The 23654-nt window shown below is 40.9% G+C and overlaps 2 protein-coding genes across 2 annotated transcripts; both read left to right on the top strand.

Annotated features, from left to right (window-relative positions):
• The first annotated feature begins 52 nt into the window (after positions 1-52).
• Positions 53-6004, top strand: LOC125301722 (glutathione hydrolase 7-like). Its single transcript, XM_048254425.1, has 15 exons — positions 53-456; positions 626-864; positions 1056-1207; positions 1434-1551; positions 2138-2205; positions 2428-2501; positions 2875-3068; positions 3440-3527; positions 3827-3954; positions 4070-4158; positions 4401-4580; positions 4838-4955; positions 5174-5311; positions 5564-5663; positions 5805-6004. Exons 1-15 carry the CDS (start codon positions 264-266, stop codon positions 6002-6004), a joined length of 2079 nt encoding a protein of 692 aa, XP_048110382.1. The 5' UTR covers positions 53-263.
• Positions 6005-8612: 2608 nt separating this feature from the next.
• On the top strand, positions 8613-23416 carry cyldb (cylindromatosis (turban tumor syndrome), b). Its single transcript, XM_048255771.1, is given in 15 exon segments — positions 8613-9033; positions 14321-14506; positions 14509-14828; positions 15165-15291; positions 15930-16174; positions 16866-17040; positions 17165-17306; positions 17949-18056; positions 18587-18666; positions 18927-18993; positions 19103-19241; positions 19616-19724; positions 20128-20243; positions 20498-20702; positions 21500-23416. Coding segments are annotated over 14 exon segments (2103 nt in total). The 5' UTR covers positions 8613-9033; positions 14321-14412; the 3' UTR covers positions 21676-23416.
• Positions 23417-23654: the final 238 nt, after the last annotated feature.

A 23654-nucleotide genomic window follows, 5' to 3' on the forward strand; every position in this document is an offset into this window, starting at 1 on the left:
TGGTATCAAGTGCAAGTGATACAGCAAAACTGTGTAGTGGCTATATGGTATAAACTGCAATTGAATCAACATTCTAATGAATCCATCATGGCAAAGGTTGATAGTCATTTGTAATGACATCACCTGTGTGCGTTCTGATCCTGTCATTTTGCACCTGATAACCATTGACCTCGAAATGAGGATAGCTTAGTAGGCCTACTTCTGTATCTTCATGCTTTGTGTGGACATCGACATATTTTACAACGAGCGTAGGCTAGTCTATAATGGACGTGCATAACTCTTCTACCAGTAGCGAACAAGCGTACGGACAAAACACTCGATGTGATGGGACAACATTAATACACGAGAAGAAGTTAATCGGCGGCAAATCTGTGCTCGATTATAATTCCATGGGCCTACAAACTGCGTCTATCAAGAGCCTTGGATCATGGACAGGTCTTCATGACAGGCCACCAGGTAGTCAGATCGGAACACTTTCCCATCATAAATTGTTTGACAAAGTAAACTTTTATCACCACCAGTTTCCCCCAATACCAACGAAAATATGTGCAACTGCAAATGGACCATTTATTTTCTGAGTAGCCTTTGTGACTAAACCGTTTCTTTCCTCGCTAATCGCACACAGCTGGGGTAGGCGTCGCGCCGGCTGATTCTGAAGAGAAAATGATAGAGCTCCGCGACACGAGTGGAGACCCAGAAAGCCAGAGTTTGGATTCTTTTAGAGAGACTCGCAGTGACCCTTTCGAACGAAAATCTAGGAAATGTCGCTTTTGTGACGAGGCAAAGTTCCTCGCCACTTTCATCACCTTTTCACTGGGAGTGACCCTTGTCCTTGTTGTGCATATTTATATCGCACCTCCTGAGGCAAGTATCACCAGATACACCGTCAGATCAGAAGTAACAGTGTGCAGTAATTATAAGTTATCATAAGACTGTCATAAGAGGATGACTGTTATGAACTCATTCTTCCTGAATGTATGTCAGGGTGGAGACTGTGCTGGTGTGCGTCACTTTATGACAACACAATCTCCTTGGGTTTCATGTTTGGTGTTCAGGTAGTGGGCCCTGGGGTGGTGGTGACTGACAGCGAGCTGTGTGCATCGCTAGGGCTGGGGGTGATCAGAGATGGGGGATCCAGTGTGGACGCTGCCATCACCACAGCACTCTGCCAGGGTATAGTACATCCACACCTCTCTGGCATAGGAGGGTGAGAATTTGATGATTTATATATTTTTTTAATTCTGTTTCCTCTACAGTTTGTTTTGGCCTGGTTAGGCTACTTGGTATATACCAAGATAATAATACTGTCTCAATTACTTAGTTACTTTATGTACCCGCCATGTTTTTATGTTTAACTCTAAGTGTTGGGGGCTTTCCTTGACATCTAGGTGTAGGCCTATAAGCCGTGTTAATGAATTACCTCCTTTGTACAGTGGTGGGGTGATGCTGGTTCATGATGGTCGGAAAAATGAAAGTGTGGTGATTGATTTTGGTGAAACGGCTCCCTCTAGAATTCAAGAGAAAATACTACAACATGACCTGCAGCACAAGGTAGGCCACACAGTGGTGTATTAGGTGATTATGAAGAAAGAAAATGTCACCCTGAAATCTCAGGGTGTTTGTATCTGAGGTGCTTTCTTACCAACTAGTAATCTATCCAATCCATCCAACATTAAAATGTCCTCTTCATTGTTCACCTAATGTTACAAATGAACTGTCTTTCATGACTGATGACCAGCTAACATTCATTGAGGATGTGTCTTTGGTTTCCCGGTCATTTTGCTTTTCTAATAACATAAATATACTCTTAAGTATACACAAAATATACTCGGATTATTTTGCGCTTGTTTTGCCTTGAGTTAAAAATCCAGTGTACCCCTTGCTTTACAGTAACTGTTGTATAAATGTTGCATATATTTACATTTTTTTTCTTCAGTTGATTTTTTTTTTTTTTTTTTAGTTTAATACATTGATGGTATTTGCAGAATCATTGAACAATTTTGTTAAATAATTGTGATCTCAATATTGACCAAGATAACCACTACATTAAATTGAATACTTTGTGCTTACTCTCAACATGCAGTATCTTCTTGATTATATTAGTCTACCAAATGCATGAATGTAAATATTTGTCCAGTCAGGCCTTCTTGTTGGAGTGCCAGGCATGCTCAGAGGGCTACACCAGGCACATCAGCTGTATGGAAGGTCAGGACACTGTCCAGTCTATCCAAGTCTTTTTTTGCTCTCACTTACTCATGAAATGTTTTTTCAAGAACTAAAATAAATGCTATCTGACATTATCAAGGATCAGTTAGTACCTTTTAAACCACTCAATTAAAAAATACTAGTGTGCTTGCTGCATGTCTGTTAGACATAGTATTCTTGCTCCACCTGTTTTCTATGTTCTCGTCTATGTTCTTTACCCAGGATGCCATGGCATGATGTGGTGGTGAGAGCAGCCAACATTGCAAAAGAAGGATTCAATGTCTCTGACAGCCTGGGTAATAAAACATCCCGTGAACTTGATATCTTCCCTTTCTGACAGATAGTTCTTTCAATATTCAAATGTAGCTAATTTTGAAAAGTAAATGTTACCAGATTGCAAATTAGTGAATACATAAGAATGAAATATATGTTGTGTGTGTCTATGTATCGTAGGATGGACATATGCCTGTATTTTCTGTAACTTAATTTAAAATGAAATGGCTTTTACAGGTATATAGTAATAATTGACCCAAATGTTGTTGAAATCCTTTGTGAAGTAAATCTTCATGTTGTATAAGCATGCTATAAGCTCTTTACCTTCATGATTTGTGTCTCTGTGTGTGTTTGTCCTTTGTCTCCACTCCCCTCGACTGTGAATCTCCCTGGCAGCTCGGGCCATAGACTCTCAGAAAGGGAAGAATGTCTCTACGAACTTCAGGGCAATGTTCTTACCTCAGGGTCAGCCACTTCCTCCACTCTCCACCCTGAAGCTACCCCATCTGGCCACTCTTCTGGAACGTGTTGCCAGCCATGGGATGGAGGAGTTCTACCACGGGAATGTATCTGAGGAAATTGCATTAACAGTAGGCCTATGTTTCATTACTGGTGTGTCAATGCTCCTGGTTTCATATGTGCAGGGGAAAAGACCCTACCCCTAAGTAGGAACTAAAATTGTCATAGGAACTGTGGCTATAAGAACTATTAAGAATTGCTTTAAAGTTTAAACTGTTTACCATGTTAGTCGCTTCGGTTAAAAATGGATCAGCCAAATGTAATGTAATGTAACTACACTCGCTCCACATTCCATGTGATGTGAAAATACCTAGAATTCGCTATTTAAACTGGACACTCCAAAATACCGATAGTGATGGTTCCATACTCCACTTATCGTTGTATTCTGTTGTTGCCGTGGGTGTCAAATGAGGTGAAACTAATGATCATGTGTTGGTTATAGGTGCAGGCAAATGGGGGAGTGCTTACCAGAGCGGACCTGGCTAACTACAGCTCGGTGCTACAAGAGGCTTTAACAAGCCAGTTTAAAGGTAAAGGTGTTATTATTTTTAAATTATTTAGTCTATTACATTATTCGTGTTTTTATGTAGGCTACATGTTTACCCTGAATTGTTGTACGTCACTTTGGACAAAAGCGCCTGCCAAGAACAACAGTCATATTTGCCAGAGGTGCCCAATCTGGCTGCCAACAGAACATTCAGTCTTCCACTGCTATCTCTTGACTCAAACTGTTAAGGAAATGAAATTACATATAGTAAAAATAACAATTTAGCAATTGTTTAAAATAGAACTCTGGTTATTCTCTCCTTGTTCCCTCCGCTCTGACCAGGATACCAGGTGCATGTACCTCCTCCACCCAGTGCTGGTGGAGCTCTGCTGTACTTCCTCAATATCATAGAGGGCTTTAAATTCACTGAACAAAATCAAGAAGGTAGTGCCCCCCACTGGATTGCAGAGGTACTGGCCAATCCTCCTCCTTGATCGAGTTGTACACTAAATAGACAGCTTAAAGTGGAAGTTAAAATGTAAAATGAAAGATGTGAAGGCGTTCATTCTGAGGTGCTTTGTTCAGGCCCTAAAAGCAGCCCTAGACCTGGCAAATGGGTTGGTGGACCCCAAGTTTGACTCCTCTGTCTCAGGCACCATCTCTAACATGCTCAGGTAAGGTCCATATGTTCATGCATGCGAAGACGGAATATAATTTGGTTTGGAAATGTATAATTCTCCCAGTGCAGGCCATTTTTGTATCAACTATCACACTAAAGAATCTTCAAAGAAGGGAGAGATTTTCTGTTTAAAGTGCCATTAACACCTTTTTACAGTTATGCTGAATTTCAAATCTCTTGGGCAGCTCTCCTTGCTTGCTCTGCTGATTGTATTTGTCCTCTTTGCCTACACTGTAGTAAATCACATGCCGCCGTGCTGCGTCACATGATTAGCAATTCCAGCTATGCAGGAGGTCCTGGGTTCAACTCCCGGGGAAGCTCCGAACACTCAGGACTCCGTAGCCTGCGGGGCAATGCTAGTGCTTCCAGCCAAGTGCTTGTCATGGGCCCTGATGACGTTATTGTGTCACTGTCGTGGTACAGTAATCATTTCACTGCAGGGGCAAATACAACATTTTAAGCCTTCCGTCATGTATGCTTCTTAAATCTATATTCTTATCTTTATATTCTATTTTAAAAGAATAAATAGAATATTTATACAGTGTCTTTGACTGTGACTCACTACTTGGTAATTTTTGTAACCGTATTCCCAGTAACAAGTACGATGATTCACTCAAACCTGTTGGGCTGTGTTGCTCGTGACCTTATCCTGTTCTCATTGTCTCTTGTTGCAGCTCTCTCAATTGGCCCTTTGGAAGTGGACTCATCACCCCATCTGGTATTGTTTTAAACAGCCAAGTTATGAACTTCTCCTGGCTTACAGCTCCTCAGAACATGACCTTTTTGAACCAGGTAATGGTAAAACGTCCTAAACATGTAAATCCTTGACAAATGATGACCTGGTTCTGCTCCAATTACCATGGAAAAAACTGTAACAGACATCTTTTCCCTTTTTGAATAGCTTTGCATTTATATCTGGCATGCCATGTTGGTATGTCTCACTGCAATTATATTTTTAGTCAGATGAATACGCTCTCAAACATTTGTTTTTCTTTGTTGCACAATCCTAGCGTAACAGGCTCCAGAGAGGGAAGAGGCCCCTGTCCTTTCTCATGCCCACCATAGTGAGACAGATGGGCAGGCAGTGTGGGCAGTCTGTGGCCCTGGGGGCCTCCATAGGTCACTGGGCCCTAAGTGGCATAGCTCAGGTATGCAGTCAGCTTGTCTTGGGACCTCACGTGAGGCTAAAATCTGTGTTGAAATCAAGTCATGGTGCACTTTTGCTTTCAATCATGAGTCATGCTGGTTGACGAGACTGATTTGATTGCATAATTTAATGTAAGTGGCAAAATTATAGGATATTTTTCTGATTATTTACTGTGGTTTGTTGACTGTTGGGTCATGGTTTCAAAACCCAAGGTGTTATGTTAATTATGACTGATTTTATAATATTTTTGCAGGTGCTGATTAAACTGATGTCAGCCCACAAAAATCTGACTTACTCTTTATCGGAAGGGAGACTCCACCCAAGTCTGCAAACAAACGTTATTCTGGTTGATTGTAGGCATTTATTTATTGACTGGGATACATTTTTTTTTTTTTTTTTTTTTTTTTTTTTTTTTTTATAATTCATTTTATATTTTTATATAAATGTTTAGTATATAATTAAAAAAAACTCTCCCTCTCTTCTTCGCCTATCAGCTGAGTTCCAGGAGGGGCGTGTACAGGCCCTGCGTCAGAGGGGCCATGTTGTCCAGAGGGTGGAGCATCTCTCCCTGGTGCTGGGAGCCGAACGAAGAGGAGATGTGATGCACGGAGTCACAGATCCACGCTCCACTGAGGCCTCGGCTCAGGCTATCACAAGGCCCTCGCCAGGGGTCCAGATTAAGCCAGGATCTTGAGATGGTTTACTGCTGATCTTTTGGTTGATCATTAAGGACCATGTTTTGGCCCAAGTTGATGACCATGTTTGAGTGTACCGGGATTAAAAAGGTGGATTGTGGACAGACAAGTGTTTTGTGTTTGCTGTGCGATAGATAGATAGATAGATAGATAGATAGATAGATAGATAGATAGATAGATAGATAGATAGATAGATAGATAGATAGATACCCAAGGGGAAATTCATGGGTCTCAGTAGCATACAGACATCACACACAACATGCACTTACAGCAGCAATGGTAAACATAAGTATAAACATATAACTAAACTCCACTGTACAATAAAGACAGTAGAAGATAAGAAAACTAACAATACTAAATACACTATACATACACTATATAAATTAAATTAAGAAAGTCCAATGTGCTTGAGGGTGATCAAGCATAAGACGCTTGTAGTGACAGGGCCGGGACTGGTAAGGTGCTAAAGGGAGTGAGTGTCATGGTGAAGGTGCAAACAGTAGTCCAACCATAGTCCTTAGTTATGTGTGCATGGCAAGGTGCTCAAGAGAGTGAGTGTCATGGTGACTGGTGCAAGAGTAAGGTCTAGAGACCAGAATAAATAATATGGACAAATAGGAGAGTAAAGTATAATGTAGACAAGGTAAAATAAAAAAACTATTTCAGTGCAAGAACAGGTTGAGGTAATCGGGTTATAGCCATTCATTCATTCAGTATTGTAGCAGAAGCCTGACCGCAGCCATTGATCATGTGTGCTAAAATAGCATGAAAAACAGTGTAGCAGTAAAACGGTAGTGAAAACATTAGGCTGTGTACAGTAGTAAAACAGTAGTAAAGCAGTGGTGGGCAGTCAGTACTCAAACATGGAGAGGGTGGAGAGGCAGACAGACTAAGCAGAGAAGTCTATCTCTCCTCTTCCCTTTAGTGAGGCATTGAACAGTTCAATGGCCCTAGGAACAAATTACTTCCTCAGCCTTTCAGTTGTGCATGGCAGTGGCGAAGTCTCCAGCTGATCAAGCTCTTTTGGTTTTGATAGTGCTGTAGAGCGGATGACATTCATTGTCCAAGATGTTGATCAGTTTGTTTAGGGTCCTTTTGTCAGATATTGAAGTGATGCACTCCAGTTCAGCTCCCACTACAGAGCCAGCCTTCCTTACCTTCCTGTCAAGTCGCCCAGCATCCTTCTTCTTTGTGCTTCCTCCCCAGCATACCACTGCATAGAAGAGGGCGCTGGCCACAACAGACTGATCCTGAGGAGCTTGCTGCACACATTGAAGGACCGCAGCCTCCTCAGGTGTACAGCCTGCTCTGTCCTTTCTTGTAGAGACAATTTAGACAATTTTGCTGTAATCTCTTTCAATTCTTCTCCCTCACACTCTACACAAATTGTAGCCTACCTGCTACAAAATATTCTTCAGTCTTTATCTTGAGGTTATGTGCCTCTGCCTTTGTTTGCCTCCTGGTATAATAATAATAATAATAATAATAATAATAATAATAATAATAAAAATGTCCTAAATTGTCCTCTAACGTTTGTTTGGTGTGGTCCAACAGTGTTGTTAACTTATTGAACTGCTGAAGTGATGTTGAAGTGAATTTCCCTCACGGGATCAAAAGAGTATACACTTATGTAATGGATGGCATGCTTGCATAACTATCACCCCTATCCCTAGCAGGTACTGATTGGCATCAGACCAAAGCATCCCTGTCACGCAGTCACAACATGACACACTGCACTGATCTCATCTGATTGCTGAACAATAGAAAATCCAAAACCTATGCTGGAAGGTGCAGTAAAAATGACAATACAATTAAATTAAAGTAACCTAACAATATTATACGGTCTGTGTGCAAGACATGGTAAGGGCATTTGTGATGATTCATGATATAATAGAAAGTATGACGACTACTACTACTCTGCACAAAGTGGTGTTTTGACATGGATTTGATAAATATGAAACCATATGTTTTTTGTAGTAAATTTTCATGAAGATCTCATGTGTTGTCTGACAGAAGTCAAAGGATGATGTCATGCACATGTGCAGACATGACACAGGCCTACTGCAGATTATTTCAATAATTTTTGTGGCAGCTCGGTGTGGCAACTCGGTGAGCTCATCCACCTATATAATTTATTGAATATATACTCATTGGCTAAAGAGTGGTCTACCATTTACATAGCGGCCCAATTTCCATGCCAATCAAAACACTGAGAAAAGGCTAATGTGACGTCAAGTCTGTGACACCCAGCAGATTGACACTAAAGTATGTTCTGTATGCAATTTCCTCGACAGCAAAAAATATGTAGCCAATAAATCATCCTCTAATATTTCTTTATTTTATAATCAGCCACCTAACATTCAAGCTGATAATATCAGGCAGAGGCAGGTGCAGTAGGCTATATTTTTAAGCCTGCTTAACTGGTTTGGTTTGAAAGGAAAGTGTATGTAACACCAGTATTACACATTACGAAAAAAAAGTCATACTTACAGAATTATGTCATCATGGTCTTCATTATTTTCCACTACTCCAACCTCATATGTCTGTTTGATTCAGATTTCTTTCACACAAATGTAGGCCTACGTCACAGACCACTTGGAGGTGCAAACAATAGACCTATCGGATTTTTGGTTGATTTGACCATTAGTTAACAGGCCCTTTACTTTGGATAGACATCAGGAGTGATTAACGTCAAAAGATCTACAGGTGCTGGTCATATAATTAGAATATCATGAAAAAGTTGATTTATTTAAAAACGGAACAGCATTTCAGCTGCCCCCCCATAATCTGCTTACTGTATGTTGAAAGACAGCAACTGTCAGCGTCAGGTCTTCACAAGGTTTTTGCGTCACTACAAGGAACTCATGTGAAGTGGGGGCGTGTTCGGTCGTGATGAGGTTAGACACATCGGGAAAAACTTTACAGCACAGAAAGAGACGCCTCAGTCGTGCACCGGAATGTTTGAAGTGAATTGTCCATCACCAAAACATACCTTCACACAAATAGGCCTGGATAACCTCATCCAAAGGTGAGTGAAATCAAACATGGGTTGCCGCTTTCCTCTATTTACTTACAGGAAACTTGCTGGTGCAATGTAGCCTAACTGTGTTTTTAGCTGTGAAATGGTTTTCCTACATGACTACATGCGTACCGGTGTTGTGTGCCTTCTGGTTTTCCCACCTACTGGTTTCCTTGCGCGTTTTCACGTTGCTCACCACAGCTGCAGGAGTTGTCAAACATTCACAAACAAGTTGTTTTAGACGGATTTGAAGTCGCATTTCATATCTATCCCATGATCATTACACTACAACCACTCGTACAAAATTCATGTAAAATAAAGGCTATAATTTTGCACACTTTATAGCATTAAAGGCACACTATGCAGGTTTTTTAGATTAATATGGAAGTTTTTTAGCTTAATTTACCTTCATTTATCAGCTTCAGAGTCATTGGAATGGTTATATGACTTTTTTCGGGTTGAATGGTGGCCGTGTCACTTCCCCCTAGCGCCTGTGAGCGGAATAATCACCCTTGCAACTGTGGGCCGGCGGGCCGACGGCCTCAGTGTCAGGAAGTATAACGAGTGTAACGAATTGCTTTACTGCATTCAAATACCACGCCAGGCACCGGCTAGAAAAAGGTAGCGATGGAGTTTCTCAGACATTCGGCATGACCGAGCCAGCGAAAAAGAAGCAAAAACCGAGAAAACAGTAAGGAAATTGCCAATACTGCATAGTTTACCTTTAAAATGGATTCGAATCTGCAATAAATACGCACACCTATGAACCAGACCGAACTATTCAGCGCATTATCTCTTTGAGCCACTCCAATTCTCTAAAAACCGTCATCAAATCACCTATTAATTAACCACGCAAGCAACATTTTGTCTTGCATTAGGTGACACAAATGGTATCAGACATGTGAACTCGAGTCACATGACTTGGACTCAAGTCATGATTTTCATGACTTCAGACTTGATAAAATTCTGCATGACTTGCGACTCTACTTGGACTTGAATACTATTCACTCGAGACTTGACTCGGACTTTGCCTCTTTGACTTGTGATGACTTAACATGTCTCGGATCAAAAACTAAATTTCCTGATCGTGGACCAGTCACCCCAGAGACGCTTTCCCTCCGCGATTAAAAAAAGAAAATTAAAAATAAAAATAGCGGAGACAAGCGGCCAGAGCACAGTGCAGTGCCTACTGCATTTAATTGAGAACGCATTAAGCGCACACGAGAGGGAGAGAAAACGAGTAGGTTCCAGCTGGCTTGTCATTGTTGATGTTGATTGATATCTTCTATTAAATATAAGAAACGTATTAAGGAAATCGTGAAGGCAACAAATACGAGATTAGAGGAGATTGCGAATTTATCCGGTTCTCACTAGCCTATTATAAACTATGAGAGGTCACTATGACATACTAGCTGCACTCACTGTGATTTGGAAAGTGGACAAGAATATGAAGAGTCGTCTTTGCCTTTGTGTAATGGAACTGGTGAGTCTTGAAGTATTCTATAATTTATTTATATGAAGCACATGATATGCCGATTGAAACGCATTCCACTCAGCTACTGTAGCTAGGTGGCATCATGTCATACATGCTTCTCTTTCCAAAGGAATGAAAGCTGTTTGTGCCAACTTAATATCATGCTTATCATTGTTAATAGTGTGCTATACATGTGGCACAAATGTTTGAGTTTGTGGACTAGCCATAGGCTGAATGGAGCTAGTAAAAAAAGATCATTATGAGAGCGTGTGGACAGTGGCACAATGGGCTTAAAGTGACAGTGCACCATTTACAAATGAGAAACAGCATCAAATGTGTAGTATTTCTTAAGTTAAAAATTAATTTAAATTAATACTTTAAAACAAAATTACTGTCATTATTATCTTTTAAAATAATCTAAAAGTGTTGACCTTGGCTTCCCTTATGAGTCGCCACTGGCAGACAGCCTAATAAATTGTTTGCAGGCAAATCTGTGGCATAGCGCAGTGAAATGCCACCGGTCAAATTATTACTCATCATTGCAGTGGGCTCCGCAATTTGGAAAAACAATATATATATTTGCAGCTGTGCTGAGTGTCATGTAGCTATACGTTTTGTACAGATTACTCAGCTATGCACACCTGTCTATTACACAGGTATGCACATGTCGTAAAAGATTGCAAGACAGAAACATTGAACATGTTTTAATCTGTATTTATAAAAAAATTACTGTGGATTAGATGTAAGTGCTAAAATTATGATCGATAGTCTAATAATGGCATTATTAAGTGAAGAGTACATGACTTGTTTAGGACTTGAAAAAGATCACCCGCTTCGAACGTTATCACTCGTAATCAGCCTCATAGTTATGGGTTAGAAGGGGCCATCTGCACCTTCTAGCAGGTTCAGAAGGCTGTTATCATCTATTCGCATGGTTGATACTCCGATACGAACACATTAGGATCCCAGAATCTATCACGTGACACACGCAACCACAAGAAAGCGGAAACGCTGCATAGAGCGAGCTATGGAGAAAGTTAGCGACGTCAATTTTGTGAATAGCCTAATAATTGTGTTGTTTTTTGTTGTTTCGAACAAAATATAGGCCTACTTATCTGACCAACACTCCTTCATAGTGTACAAAGCCTAGAATCGCGCGAATTTAGTGCAATTTCTCAGTACAATTCAAAGGCTTGTAAGTAAAAGTCGTGATTAGGTAAATAAATCATTGTTGACACGTTATGGTTAAATTATCGAAATGAGTACGATTGTGCTATAATCCTGCTAAACATATTAGGTGATGTTGTTTGACATTAAATTGTCTAGTCTTGTCAGTCTCACATTATCAGCTGTTCTTTGAAACCGTTATATCCTATAGGCCTACTACCGTTTAATACAACATAGCCTATTGCATTCATTCCAAAATATTGCATTCGATCCAAAATATTGCATTCCTGCAGTGTACTACGTAGTGCAATGCAGCTTTTAATGTCCAAAATACCGTTTTTCCTAAATATGAACTACAGATATTCCTCCAAAACTAGTGTTGAGACCTAGAGCTGTATTTTATAGTAGGCCTATTGTAGTATTTGAATATTGACAATATCAAAGTGGTTGCTAGGTTGGCATTGTAGTGGTGGTTGCTAGGTTGTTGATAGGGTAACCAAGAAGGTTGCTAGGGTAGATATGGTGGTTGCTATGGTAATTAAAGTGGTTGCTAGGGTTATTGAGATGGTTGCTAGGGTAGTCATGTTGGTTGACAATATGAAAGTGGTTGCTAGATTGTTACTAGGGTAATTGAGATGGTTACTAGGGTCGATATGGTGGTTGCTATGCTAAACATGGCGGTTGCTATGGTAGTGGTGGCTAGGTTGTTGCTAGGGTAACTTGACACGTTATGGTTAAATTATCGAAATGAGTACGATCGTGCTATAATCCTGCTAAACATATTAGGTGATGTTGTTTGACATTAAATTGTCTAGTCTTGTCTAGTAGTGGTGGCTAGGTTGTTGCTAGGGTAACTTGACACGTTATGGTTAAATTATCGAAATGAGTACGATCGTGCTATAATCCTGCTAAACATATTAGGTGATGTTGTTTGACATTAAGTTGTCTAGTCTTGTCTAGGGTTGCAAAGGGGCGGAAAATTTCCGGAAACTTTCCAGAAACTTACCATGGGAAGTTAAGTTGGGGAATTTTGGAAATATTCAAAATTGGAAACTTTCATGGAATTAAAGGAAATTATGGGGATTAATGGGAATTTACGGGAATTAACTGGGAATTTTGAGTAATTCATACAAACTGTTTCGTATACAATCATTAACATTTTGTTTCGTAATAAGCAATATGATTTGTATGTTGGTATTTTCGCCTAGCTTAGCATACAAAGCTAGCTAGCATGCTAGCGGAAATTCCATTCTCTGCCTATGGTTTACTAGCGTGCTAAACTAGCAACACTGAACTGCCCAAGATACACCACACCACTCAACAACAAAATCCGATTGGTTTGAACATTTTTTCCCCATGCATATGAACGCACCATAGGTTTCCTTTATGTCTAGCAGCCTATGCCGATTGCTGTGTGCATGTGATTGACATATGTGCAGGGTAGAAATTTGACTGAAATTGTATTAAATCAGGTTGTTTTAACTAATATTAGACTGCAAGATGGGGTTTTGTCCACTACATTAAGTTCCCTGTTATAGACTAACTTGCCATATTAAAAATTCCCAGTTTATTCCCATTAATTCCCGTTTATTCCTGTTAATTCCCATTAATTCCCATGGAAAGTTTCCAACTTTGAAAATTCCCGGAATTTTGCAACCCTAGTCTTGTCAGTCTCACATTATCAGCTGTTCTTTGAAACTGTTATATCCTATAGGCCTACTACCGTTCAATACAACATAGCCTATTGCATTCATTCCAAAATATTGCATTCAATATTCATACAACTGCGAAAGAGTTAAAATGGATTTGAATAGTTTGACTATTTCACTATGCATGAAATGCAATGATGGATTAATTATATATCAAACAACACAATGGAATAATTACTTCACGTGTCATGTTAAAAGTGCAAACATAGTTTTGTCCATGGTCATGATAGTTAAGGGCGCTTAAAAGAGGGTAGGAAAAGAGAGAGAATGTAGGCTAGGGCTTTCAAGTGAAATTGCCCCTTAAACTGTTGTCCAAGTGATTATTTATCCGGCCATATCCTTGACGCTATGTTATTTTTTGTTAATATATGCCTCTTTCTCTCTTAACTCTCTCTTGTCATAGCAGACATATGTCACTTGTACGTTTGCGTAATGTATGAAGGAACACTACATGTACAAGTTGGCAATATTGCACAGTATTTTTACACAAATAAATGTTATAGCAATAGAGGATAGCCCGATAGGACCTTTCAGATGAAAATTATAACGGTCATTTAGGCTTCCTAACCATACGAGTTCTATACCACTTTTCATTCCTCCATGTCTAACCACATAGGGGCAGCCGTGGCCTACTGGTTGGCGCTTTGGACTTGTTACCGGAGGGTTGCCGGTTCGAACCCCAACCAGTAGGCACGGCTGAAGTGCCCTTGAGCAAGGCACCTAACCCCTCACCGCTGTTGTTGCAGGCAGCTCACTGCGCCGGGATTAGTGTGTGCTTCACCTCACTGTGTGTTCACTGTGTGCGGAGTGTGTTTCACTGATTCACGGATTGGGATAAATGCAGAGACCAAATTTCCCTCACGGGATCAAAAGAGTATATATACCTATACTTACTACTTATACAATGCAATGAGATGTATATTAATTTATGTGCTTGTCTCTACAGGCTACCTACCCACTACTTGCCTTGTCATCCAATATTGTTGGCAATTCTGCGCCGTGTGCCTAAATTAGCTGAATCCCCCTCACAGAGCATATATGGAGAGCATAGACAAATACTTCATCGTTACACGTACCAAGACCCGGAAAGGCTTCTCTCGTGGTTCCATTGGTCGAATCGAGGCTGAGACGCAAACGGGGATATTGTAGGTCTTGTATACGGCAGCGGTGGCGGCACGGCCAAAAGTGGCGGCCTTCTGAAGCGGGAGGAGACATACCCACTCACACGCCACCAGGCTCAACTCCTTCTGTTCGTGTCGCCGGCCAGCCGAAGGCTAGAGATCCTCTGCAATCAAATGCTCTTCAAGGTCATCTGTGAGCTGGCACAAGATGACCTGGTCATGGTGCGCTACAAGAAAGGCTTCCAACCATGTCTGGTGAAAAACCTGATGCAGATTGGACGTAAGGATGGATCGGATGACCTCAACATGCTGGGATTTGAACTACAGCCTGTGGTGTGTTCCTTGGTGATCTATGACATTTTCCTTTTTCTGCTGATTTGTTGCTGATATGTTTTGTCGTTGTTGCTATATTTTTTCCATCTTGCAGCATCTTGGAGTTGAATGCAAGCTATGCAAGTATAGTTTTGTTACATGAGCTTAGCTGTGACATGACCCTATAAGTTATGATGTGACATGACAAGGATGAGTTCTTACATAATAGGCCACTAATAAACAGTCTGGCTAGACGGGAGGAGGGGGGGCATCATATGTGAAAAATACAATAGCCTAAATTACTGTGCAATCAGGCTGAGAGAGAGTCTCAATGGTTTCTATGTGCTTTCTATTCAGTCCCCACAGAATCCAGATAAGTTGTCATCTAAGAAGCCAGCTCCACTGCCTGTGTTCAGTGCTGCAGACATCATACAAGTGGCTCAGTCAAGCACTAAGCAGCCACTGAGAGACAACCACACTATTGGTGAGTGCTGTGTCTGTGCTGTTCTTGCGACTTGGTTAGCTGTAAACATTTGGTCATCCATCGGAAGACTTAGTCTGTGATGCATTTGGATATTCTGGCAGTAATATCATATCATGTCTGCTTAATAAATATGGGTGTACCTATACTGTATGTAGTAATCCTACAACATTGTTGCTGCTATTTTCCCTATTTGAAGCTGTATTAAAAATGGTGCCAAGGATATTCACAGGTAAAATGTCTCTAAATTGATCAGGAAGGGCCAAGGGTTATGCGTTTAATGAGATTGCTAAGGTATGGAGAAACCCTGTTGTTCTCAGAATGACGCATCTTAACTCTTATCTCTAAGGATGGCTGAGGGTTAGATGGCCGAGTTCTGAGTTAGTCACCATGTGATCCCATGATTAGATGGAGAGAGAGAGAGAGACATGAGACTGTTTAAAGAACTAGAAAAACGGACCAAAGAATGCTGGAATGCTTGAAGCCTGTCACTCACATTAGCAACTCATGACTCTAATCATGTGAAAGAGTGCACGGTGTAGTAAACCAAACTTTCGACTTGTGACACGAGGCCATTCCTTTGTTTTGAATAGTTTTTTTGCCCCACACACCCCCCACACACACACACACACACACCTCAGGCATCAACAGGAGGACTATATCCCGCATCAACTCCTTGCCAATCATGGGGTCCAGAAATGGGTTTCTGGGGAAGAAAATATCATCTCAGAACACCCCTGACATCAAGAGCCTGTCTAATACTTACCAGCTGGAAGTGGGGTCCATGGTGGAGATGGCATCAAACAGAAATGTCATTCTGTATGGAGTGATCCGATGGATAGGTGTACCAGCTGGAAAGAAAGGCAATTGGGCAGGGATTGAACTTGTGAGTTGATATAGTCTACCGCTTCTGTAGCTGTAGTAGTTTATTGTCAGTAAATGGTCCATGCCATGTAGGGCTGAATGATTTGGGGAAAGTATCATCGTGCAATTTTTCTGACGGATATTATGATTGTGATTTGATGTGCAATAATAATATACCAATTGAAAGTCTACCTTCAGTTTCAATATAATACATAAAAAAAAATGACTGAACCATTACTTTCTGGGCAAGACCAGTGCTACTTTTGCTTGTTTTCTTTGCCGTACATTCATTGCACGCTGCCTATGGTGCTTTTTCAAAATGTTGGTACATCATGTTACCTCTGGAAGTAGGAAAATATTCCCAATTAATCAGCCATGAGCTCCACGATTAATTCCGGCATTCGCAACTTCCTAATTGCATTAGTTTAAATTGCAATTAAAAATCAATGTTTTAGCCCTAATACACTGCTATTTATGTAGTAACTTGTCCTCCATATGCACAGTGTACACATAATTCACAAAAACACTGTTCTCACAGCAGTCCTTACTGTTTTTTTCATGTTGAGCTACATATATAAACCGATTCGTTTACTAGAAAAAACTCCCCATAGTCTTTCTATCATAGTTCAGCAGCTTTTTAAATAACATCTGGTATTGTTCACTGCCTTTGGCCAGTGAATTGACTGACCTAGCCCTCTGTGCTTCTGTCGCAGGATGACGAGGTTGGCACCTGCACAGATGGGACTTTCCATGGACAGCGATACTTCACCTGTCAAGGGAACAGGGCAGTGTTTGTACCTCTGGAAATGTGCGTGCCAGACGGACGCTTCCACAGCCCCTCCCCCTCTTCTAGTGCAGACACTGAGGAGTCCCCTCGGACTCCCATAGGTGAGCGGACCCCTCCCCTCCTCAGCTTAAAGTTGAGGAGAAATGACAGCACAAACAGTATCACGTGTAGTATGACACAATGACCTATGATTGAAATGTTTACATGTGCCGTTTTGTTTTGAAGCAGTCACTCCCATAGAGGAGGACAAAGGGGAGGAGGACGTACCCCCTCTAACTGAATCTGAAGTCCTCCGTGTGCTAGAGGGGAAAATGAAAGGAATCCAAGGCCATTTCAATTCCTGTTACCTGGACGCCACGCTCTTCAGGTAGGTAGTCAGATGAGAAACAAGTTAGCCTAATTTAATCCATTGTGGTCCCTAGTGAAAAAATTGAACTAAAGGAAAAACAAAACTAAAAGATGTGAAAATAGGTCCTTGTTGGAAAAAATGCAAATGTTTCCCTAAAGGCTACTGAGACCTTGAAAAAAAGATTAATTCTGGTGTTGGTGTATGGTGGGAGAGGCTGGGACAGGTTTCAGAGCGGCCAAAAGAGAGCAATTTCTTTTTCCATTTCCCTCCCTCTAACAAATGTTCAATAGTCTCAACCCCCAATATTCTTTTCTGTAGTGGTTACTCTGTGGCCAGATAGTTTACTAAAGACTGGCACACAAGGATTTTAAGGGTTTTTGAGTCAGTACCTGGCAGAGGTCTTCTGTAACCAACCATGTACATTTCCAATGTCACCTTAAAAATGTTTATGATTGGGAAAAATCATAATGTAATGTTGTACTTGCTTGCATTCATTGTGTAGGTAAATATAGTAAATTATTTAGTGACAAAGAGGAAGTGATATCTAATCCATTAACAAATCTATAATCTATTTTGTAAGGATCATGTAAGAAATTCCTCTTTCTCTCCTTCTTTCTTTTTTTCTTTTCTTTCCTTCTTTCTTACTCTTTCTTTGTGTAGTCTGTTCACCTCGTCAGTGACCCTGGACAGGCTTTTGCAAAGCTCAGCCAACGCAGAGATGAGCATCTGTCGGCAGATGAGGAGAGACATTGTGAACCAGCTACGAAGGTATGACCTTGTCACTTGATCACACTCCACCTGTAGATTTTATCTCACAGACTTGTCACATGAACTCCATCAGGGTCAACGGGGAATGTAAAGAGTTTAGGAACTGACCGATCTAGACTCCACATTTGGTTTTGACTGTTTGACTGAAGCGCTGGCTGGAATTTCACAGTTTCATTTCGGTGTCAATTTCAGTGTCATTTTTTGGGCATTGACCTTTGGTGTCTTTGCCGGTCAGGTCATGTAAAATACCTGCAATTGTTTAAGTGGGTTCAAGTTTTAGCTTTAGGTGTTTTCCACAACTGGACACCCTTAGTCTTTGCACTTTTGACTTTTGCTATGTGAAGAACTTTACACCATATGACATGAGGTAAAAGAGCAGTAGAACTATGTGTACTTGTTATTCTGCAAGCAACCTATGACTTCTGTTGTTGACTTGTAGTTGTGAATGTAGTATCACATGTGTGTGCCTGAATAAGGAGCTAGAGAGCATGTTGTGAAAGAGAACCTGACTCCTCTGTCTTCTGCCGCAGGCATGGCTTTGTCCCAGCAGAGAACGTAATGAACTTCCGCAAGCAGCTGGGATGCAACACGTATGTGACCGAGGAGAAAGGTATGTCCCAGCCATCCCACATTGCACGCAGACTTGATGTTTACCAGGCTTTCTGCAAACACAAGGACACTAGGTATCTGTCCAATATGTGCTGGCAATGTTGAGTAATGTCTGCAGTCAGCAGACATGTTGAGTAATGTCTGCAGTCAGCAGAGAAGCACAGCAGTCAGCAGGGAAGCACAGCCCCACCTAGGCTTGCTGAACTGGCCGAGGTAATGATAGTTCACCTTTGTTTTTTTGTTGTTGTTGTTTTCCCACAGATCCAGAAGAGTTTATCGCAATCCTCTTTCAGCGCGTCCTACAAATGGACCCGCTGCTGAAAATTAGGTACAAGACAATAACTCGGCATTTCGGGACATCCAGTGGGACAGAAACGTTACACTTGCTATTTGCCAGAAATGTGTTATTCAAATTAAATCTCCTCATCTCACCTCAGATTTAATGGAGATTCAGGGTCGTCACAAGATGCCTACACGCACCAGATCATTCTGGAGAAGAATGACGTGGGCCCCTGTCCCTCCGTCCAGCAGCTGCTGGAGACCTCCTTCATGTCTTGCAACCTGAAGTTTGAGGAGGTGGGTTATGTGCAGTAAAAATAAAGGTTAAAGGGAGGTTAAGGCTTTGGCTGATCAGTTTGAGCCACCAGTTTTCACAAATCTAATGATCACAAGCAGATTAGGTTTTTCAAGTGATTTATATATGAAATCCTAATATGTTTATGTTTATGGTTCTTACAGACGCTTTTGTCCAAAGCCACTTATAATGACATCATTAAACATTGCATTGACATCAAGATAAACCGTTTAAAGTAAAGTCATGAAGCGTAAATTATAATGATGATGGTGATGATCTTGATCCTGAAAAACTAGAGTGTAGTAATACCTTTCACCCCAAAAGATATTCATATGGAAAGAAACTACCTGATCTCACATGATGTTTCTCCTTGTAGGTTCCATTGTGCCTTATGGTTCAGATGCCGAGGTTTGGAAAAAACTTCAAGATGTTCCCCTGCATCATCCCCTCTACAGAACTGGACATTACAGACCTCCTACACCAATGTGAGTTCCTAATAGACAGACTTTCCTTTAAAAACTGCTAAATGGCAACTCTGAAGTTTTAACTCAAAGGACTCTGTGATCCTTACCTTATTGAGATAGAAAGGCCTACTGTATATGTCCCACATTTCAGGGCCATCACATTTTAAGCACAGACAACTTCAGATGCATCTCTTTTTTACTATCTTCAACATGATTCTGTCACAGCAGCAATGTTGAATTGTCAATCACTTTCTATGCTTTAATCTCTGCCTTTCTATTTAATAATAGAATATAATTGCTTTGGTTCTTTAGACTTTAGTCTTTGGGCTAAATGTGTTTGACATGATGATTACTTTTAGTAGTATTACTGAATTCAGTTAAATGGACATGACTGAGAGTGTTACCCTCTCGCCCCTGTCTACAGCCCCGAGGGAGTGCTTTATCTGTGGGCACCTTGCACAGCATGAATGCACCCAGTGCTTCAGAGACCGTAAACTCCCTGGAAGAATCAAGCAATACTGCTCGACCTGCAACACCCAGGTAAACTCAAATACTATTGTCCCATAGGCTCACATATCATTGTTCTTCAGTAGCAAACATTTGCTACAGCCACTTGATATGGTGTGACTAACAGTACAGTACAGTACTGGAAACCCATATGATTTTCTGTCTAGCTGATGAAGCTTTTTAAAGGTCCTCTTTTAAAAAAAAAAAAAAAAAATGCAGAGGAAAGCTGACTAATCTGAACCGCCTGACTACAATGAAGTCTCTCCCCCTTGGTGTGTTTCCCCCAGGTTCATTCTCACCCTTCCCGACAAGGTCATACCCCTCGCAGCTTGGCTCTCCCTGTTGAGCTCAGCGTCAGCAGCCCTGTATCTAGAACTCACATGCAGTTGTTTGCCGTCCTGTGCATCCAGACCAGCCACTACGTGTCCTTTGTCAAGTACGGCCCTGAGCCTCAGTCCTGGATGTTCTTTGACAGCATGGCTGATCGCAGTGGTGAGTGATGCATGCTCACATACAAGTTTTTCTTTCACATTCCAAATGTCTTGAGAATGTAGACTCCAGACAATGAACGTGAGATTTTCTGGTTAGTTTAGTGTTTCAGAGGAAAACAGTCAACATTTTTGAATTTAGTCTGTTGGATCATTTTACAAATCGTGGTAGTTAACACGAGTTTATTCTTGACCCTGAATTTAAAGTAGCTCATAATACTGAGCTGTTTGTTCCTCTGCTGGTCCTTGTGTTTTAATTCTGATTAGGGAAAGATTTAAAGATTAGGGAATTTAATGAAAATTAGGGAACTTATGAACTGAACTGAAAATATTATAAATGAAATACTGAAATGAATTTAAATGAAATACTGCTTTAATGTGAAGGAATCATCCTGTATTCCTCCCAGTTTGCTGGAAGTCTTCATAACATTATGAAAAGGTCAAAAGGTCGCCTGAAATGATGGCACTCTTGGCAGACACCTGAACTATTGTGTGTGCTTTGGGCAGCCGTGGCCTACTGGTTAGCGCTTCGGAATTGTGACCGGAGGATTGCCGGTTCGAACCCCGACCAGTAGGCACGGCTGAAGTGCCCTTGAGCAAGGCACCTAACCCCTTACTGCTCCCCGAGCGCCGCTGTTGCAGCCAGCTCACTGCGCCGGGATTAGTGTGTGCTTCACCTCACTGTGTGTTCACTGTGTACTGAGTGTGTTTCACTAATTCACGGATTGGGATAAATGCAGAGACCAAATTTCCCTCACGGGATCAAAAGAGTATATATACTTATACTTATACTTTCCACAGGGGATGACCACACTGGCTACAACATTCCAGAGGTCCGCGCGTGTCCTGAGGTGGGCGACTTTCTCTCCCAGTCGGAGGAGGACCTTGCTTGCATCAACCTATCACAAACCAGTGGCCTTGTGCGCAGACTACTTTGCGATTCCTTTATGTGCCTGTACCAGCAGAGCTCCAGATAAACTGGAGCAGAAGTCTGGCCTGACTTCAGCTAAAGCTAGTGCCCACTAACACATAAACAGAGCTGATGTCATAACCTTGGCCAGGTGGCGTCATGGCGACAACACAGAAAGTGTCCGAGGACAGAGGGAGGAACAGGAGCACCATAACTTGACATGTTTATGTAACAACAATTAACTCCATGTTCCCATCAAGGTCTGCGTCAGGCTTTTGTGGCACATTAACACCACAAGTGATCCATTGAAGTGAAGTTGTGTTTTGTTGATCTGAGTCCAGCTAGAGAAATGAAACTTAAATATTTATTTGTTGAAGACGTGTTTTTAGCTTGTTTATATTTTGTCTTGATGTAGGTTTACATGTAAAATGATTACGGTTGTACTGTATCACCTCTCATTCTTTCTGTAAATTGTGGTTTTATTTTTAAATTTTAACAGTGTACAGCACAGACAGAATATGCACTATTTTGTGCCTGTAAATCTTGTGTTTGTATGTTTACATAATATCATTAAATGTTCAAAACTCTTAAGATACGTTAGCATGGTGGTGAGTCAAAATTACCATGATCCAATTCACATCAGACGATTCAGAGTAAGGTTTGAAAAGAGAGGTACAACTTTGTTGCTGCTGTGTATTATCTTTGTACCCATAAAAATACTCAGCGCTTGGCATGGCACTAGTGCGAAGGATCGTAGCCTAATAGTAATCGGTGATGTCAGAGTCTGGCATGCAGCATATCTTACAATAAAAGACAAGTTTAGTATGAGCCTACTTAAATCATGAAACAGTGTTTCATGAAGTTGACAATAAATCTATACAGTTTCAGCATGATTACAGGCAAGGCTGTAGATCCTCTGTGGATAGGATTTGAATATCAAAACTGCAGCACAGAGGGATCACAATTTGTATGTACAATGTGGAAAATAAGTATTTTTTGTTTTCAGTAAATGTATTTTCAATGAGGCTATTCACATGAAATGTATACCAGACTTTAACTCAAGAAACCCAGACATAATGAAATCCAAACAAATTCTATAAATAAAGTTATGTGTAAAAGTAGAATGCCACCAGAAAAGCGCTGCCATTTTCTCCCACAGTCTCTTATGGGAGTGTCACCACTCTATTTTCTCTACCGCTCTGGGTCCACCTACAGGTGGATCTCAAATTAGAATATCATGGAAAAGTTCATTTTCTCCCCCTAATTTATTTCAAAAAGTGAATGTTTCATATATTGAGTGCTATATCAAAGCATATTCATGGAAAGTTGACTGGAAGGGAAACGTGTGGTAGGAAATAAGCAACAATGATGACTTGAGAGAATTGTCAAGCAAAGCCATTTCAAGAATTTGTGGGAACTTCACAAGGAGTGGACTGAGGCTTTGAGTCTGCATCAACAGCCACTGTTGGGGTCAGATGACGTCTGTGTTGTGCACCTGTGGTTACTCATGGTAATTGGGTCACATGGTGTTAGTGGTGGTGGCAAGAATCATAATATCACCTGCTCACTTGCTATGTCTTTTGTGAATGAACAGAGAGGGGGTCATGGAGCCTTACTTTTTGCTGACTGCATTTGATATATTAAGCTGTTTAATAGAATTATTGCTGTTGTGGACTACATGAAACTTGTGGACTTGTGATTTTACTTCTGGATTTATTGACGTTTATGAATTGATAGACATTGAACTGTATTTGGATATTCTCAAGATGCCGATTTTACTACAATAAAGGAACTTAACTTTCTTGGAAGCTATAGGCTACTGGAAATTATTGGACAGTGCGTCGGGCAAGTTACACTCTAAAAAATGCTGGGTTATTTTCTCAACCCAAACGCTGAGTTGAAACTGTTGGGTCATTGTGTGGGGTTGTTTTTACTCATGTTGGGTTATTTTCTGTAACCCAGCTTGTTGGGTTGATAGTTTAGGACAGCGCCCCTCCTCTCCCCCACCTGACGTGAGCACACTACCCAGCACCAGGGTAACTTTAA

This window comes from Alosa alosa, chromosome 10 (assembly GCF_017589495.1).
Source record: "Alosa alosa isolate M-15738 ecotype Scorff River chromosome 10, AALO_Geno_1.1, whole genome shotgun sequence".
In the NCBI taxonomy this organism is placed as follows: domain Eukaryota; kingdom Metazoa; phylum Chordata; class Actinopteri; order Clupeiformes; family Clupeidae; genus Alosa; species Alosa alosa.

Coding starts and splice junctions, on each gene's coding strand:
- LOC125301722 (XM_048254425.1), top strand. CDS start 264: ATGGACGTGCATAACTCTTCTACCAGTAGCGAACAAGCGTACGGACAA. Junction 2,502..2,874: donor CAATGTCTCTGACAGCCTGG/GTAATAAAACAT, acceptor TCTCCCTGGCAG/CTCGGGCCATAGACTCTCAG. Junction 4,159..4,400: donor ACCATCTCTAACATGCTCAG/GTAAGGTCCATA, acceptor CCTACACTGTAG/TAAATCACATGCCGCCGTGC.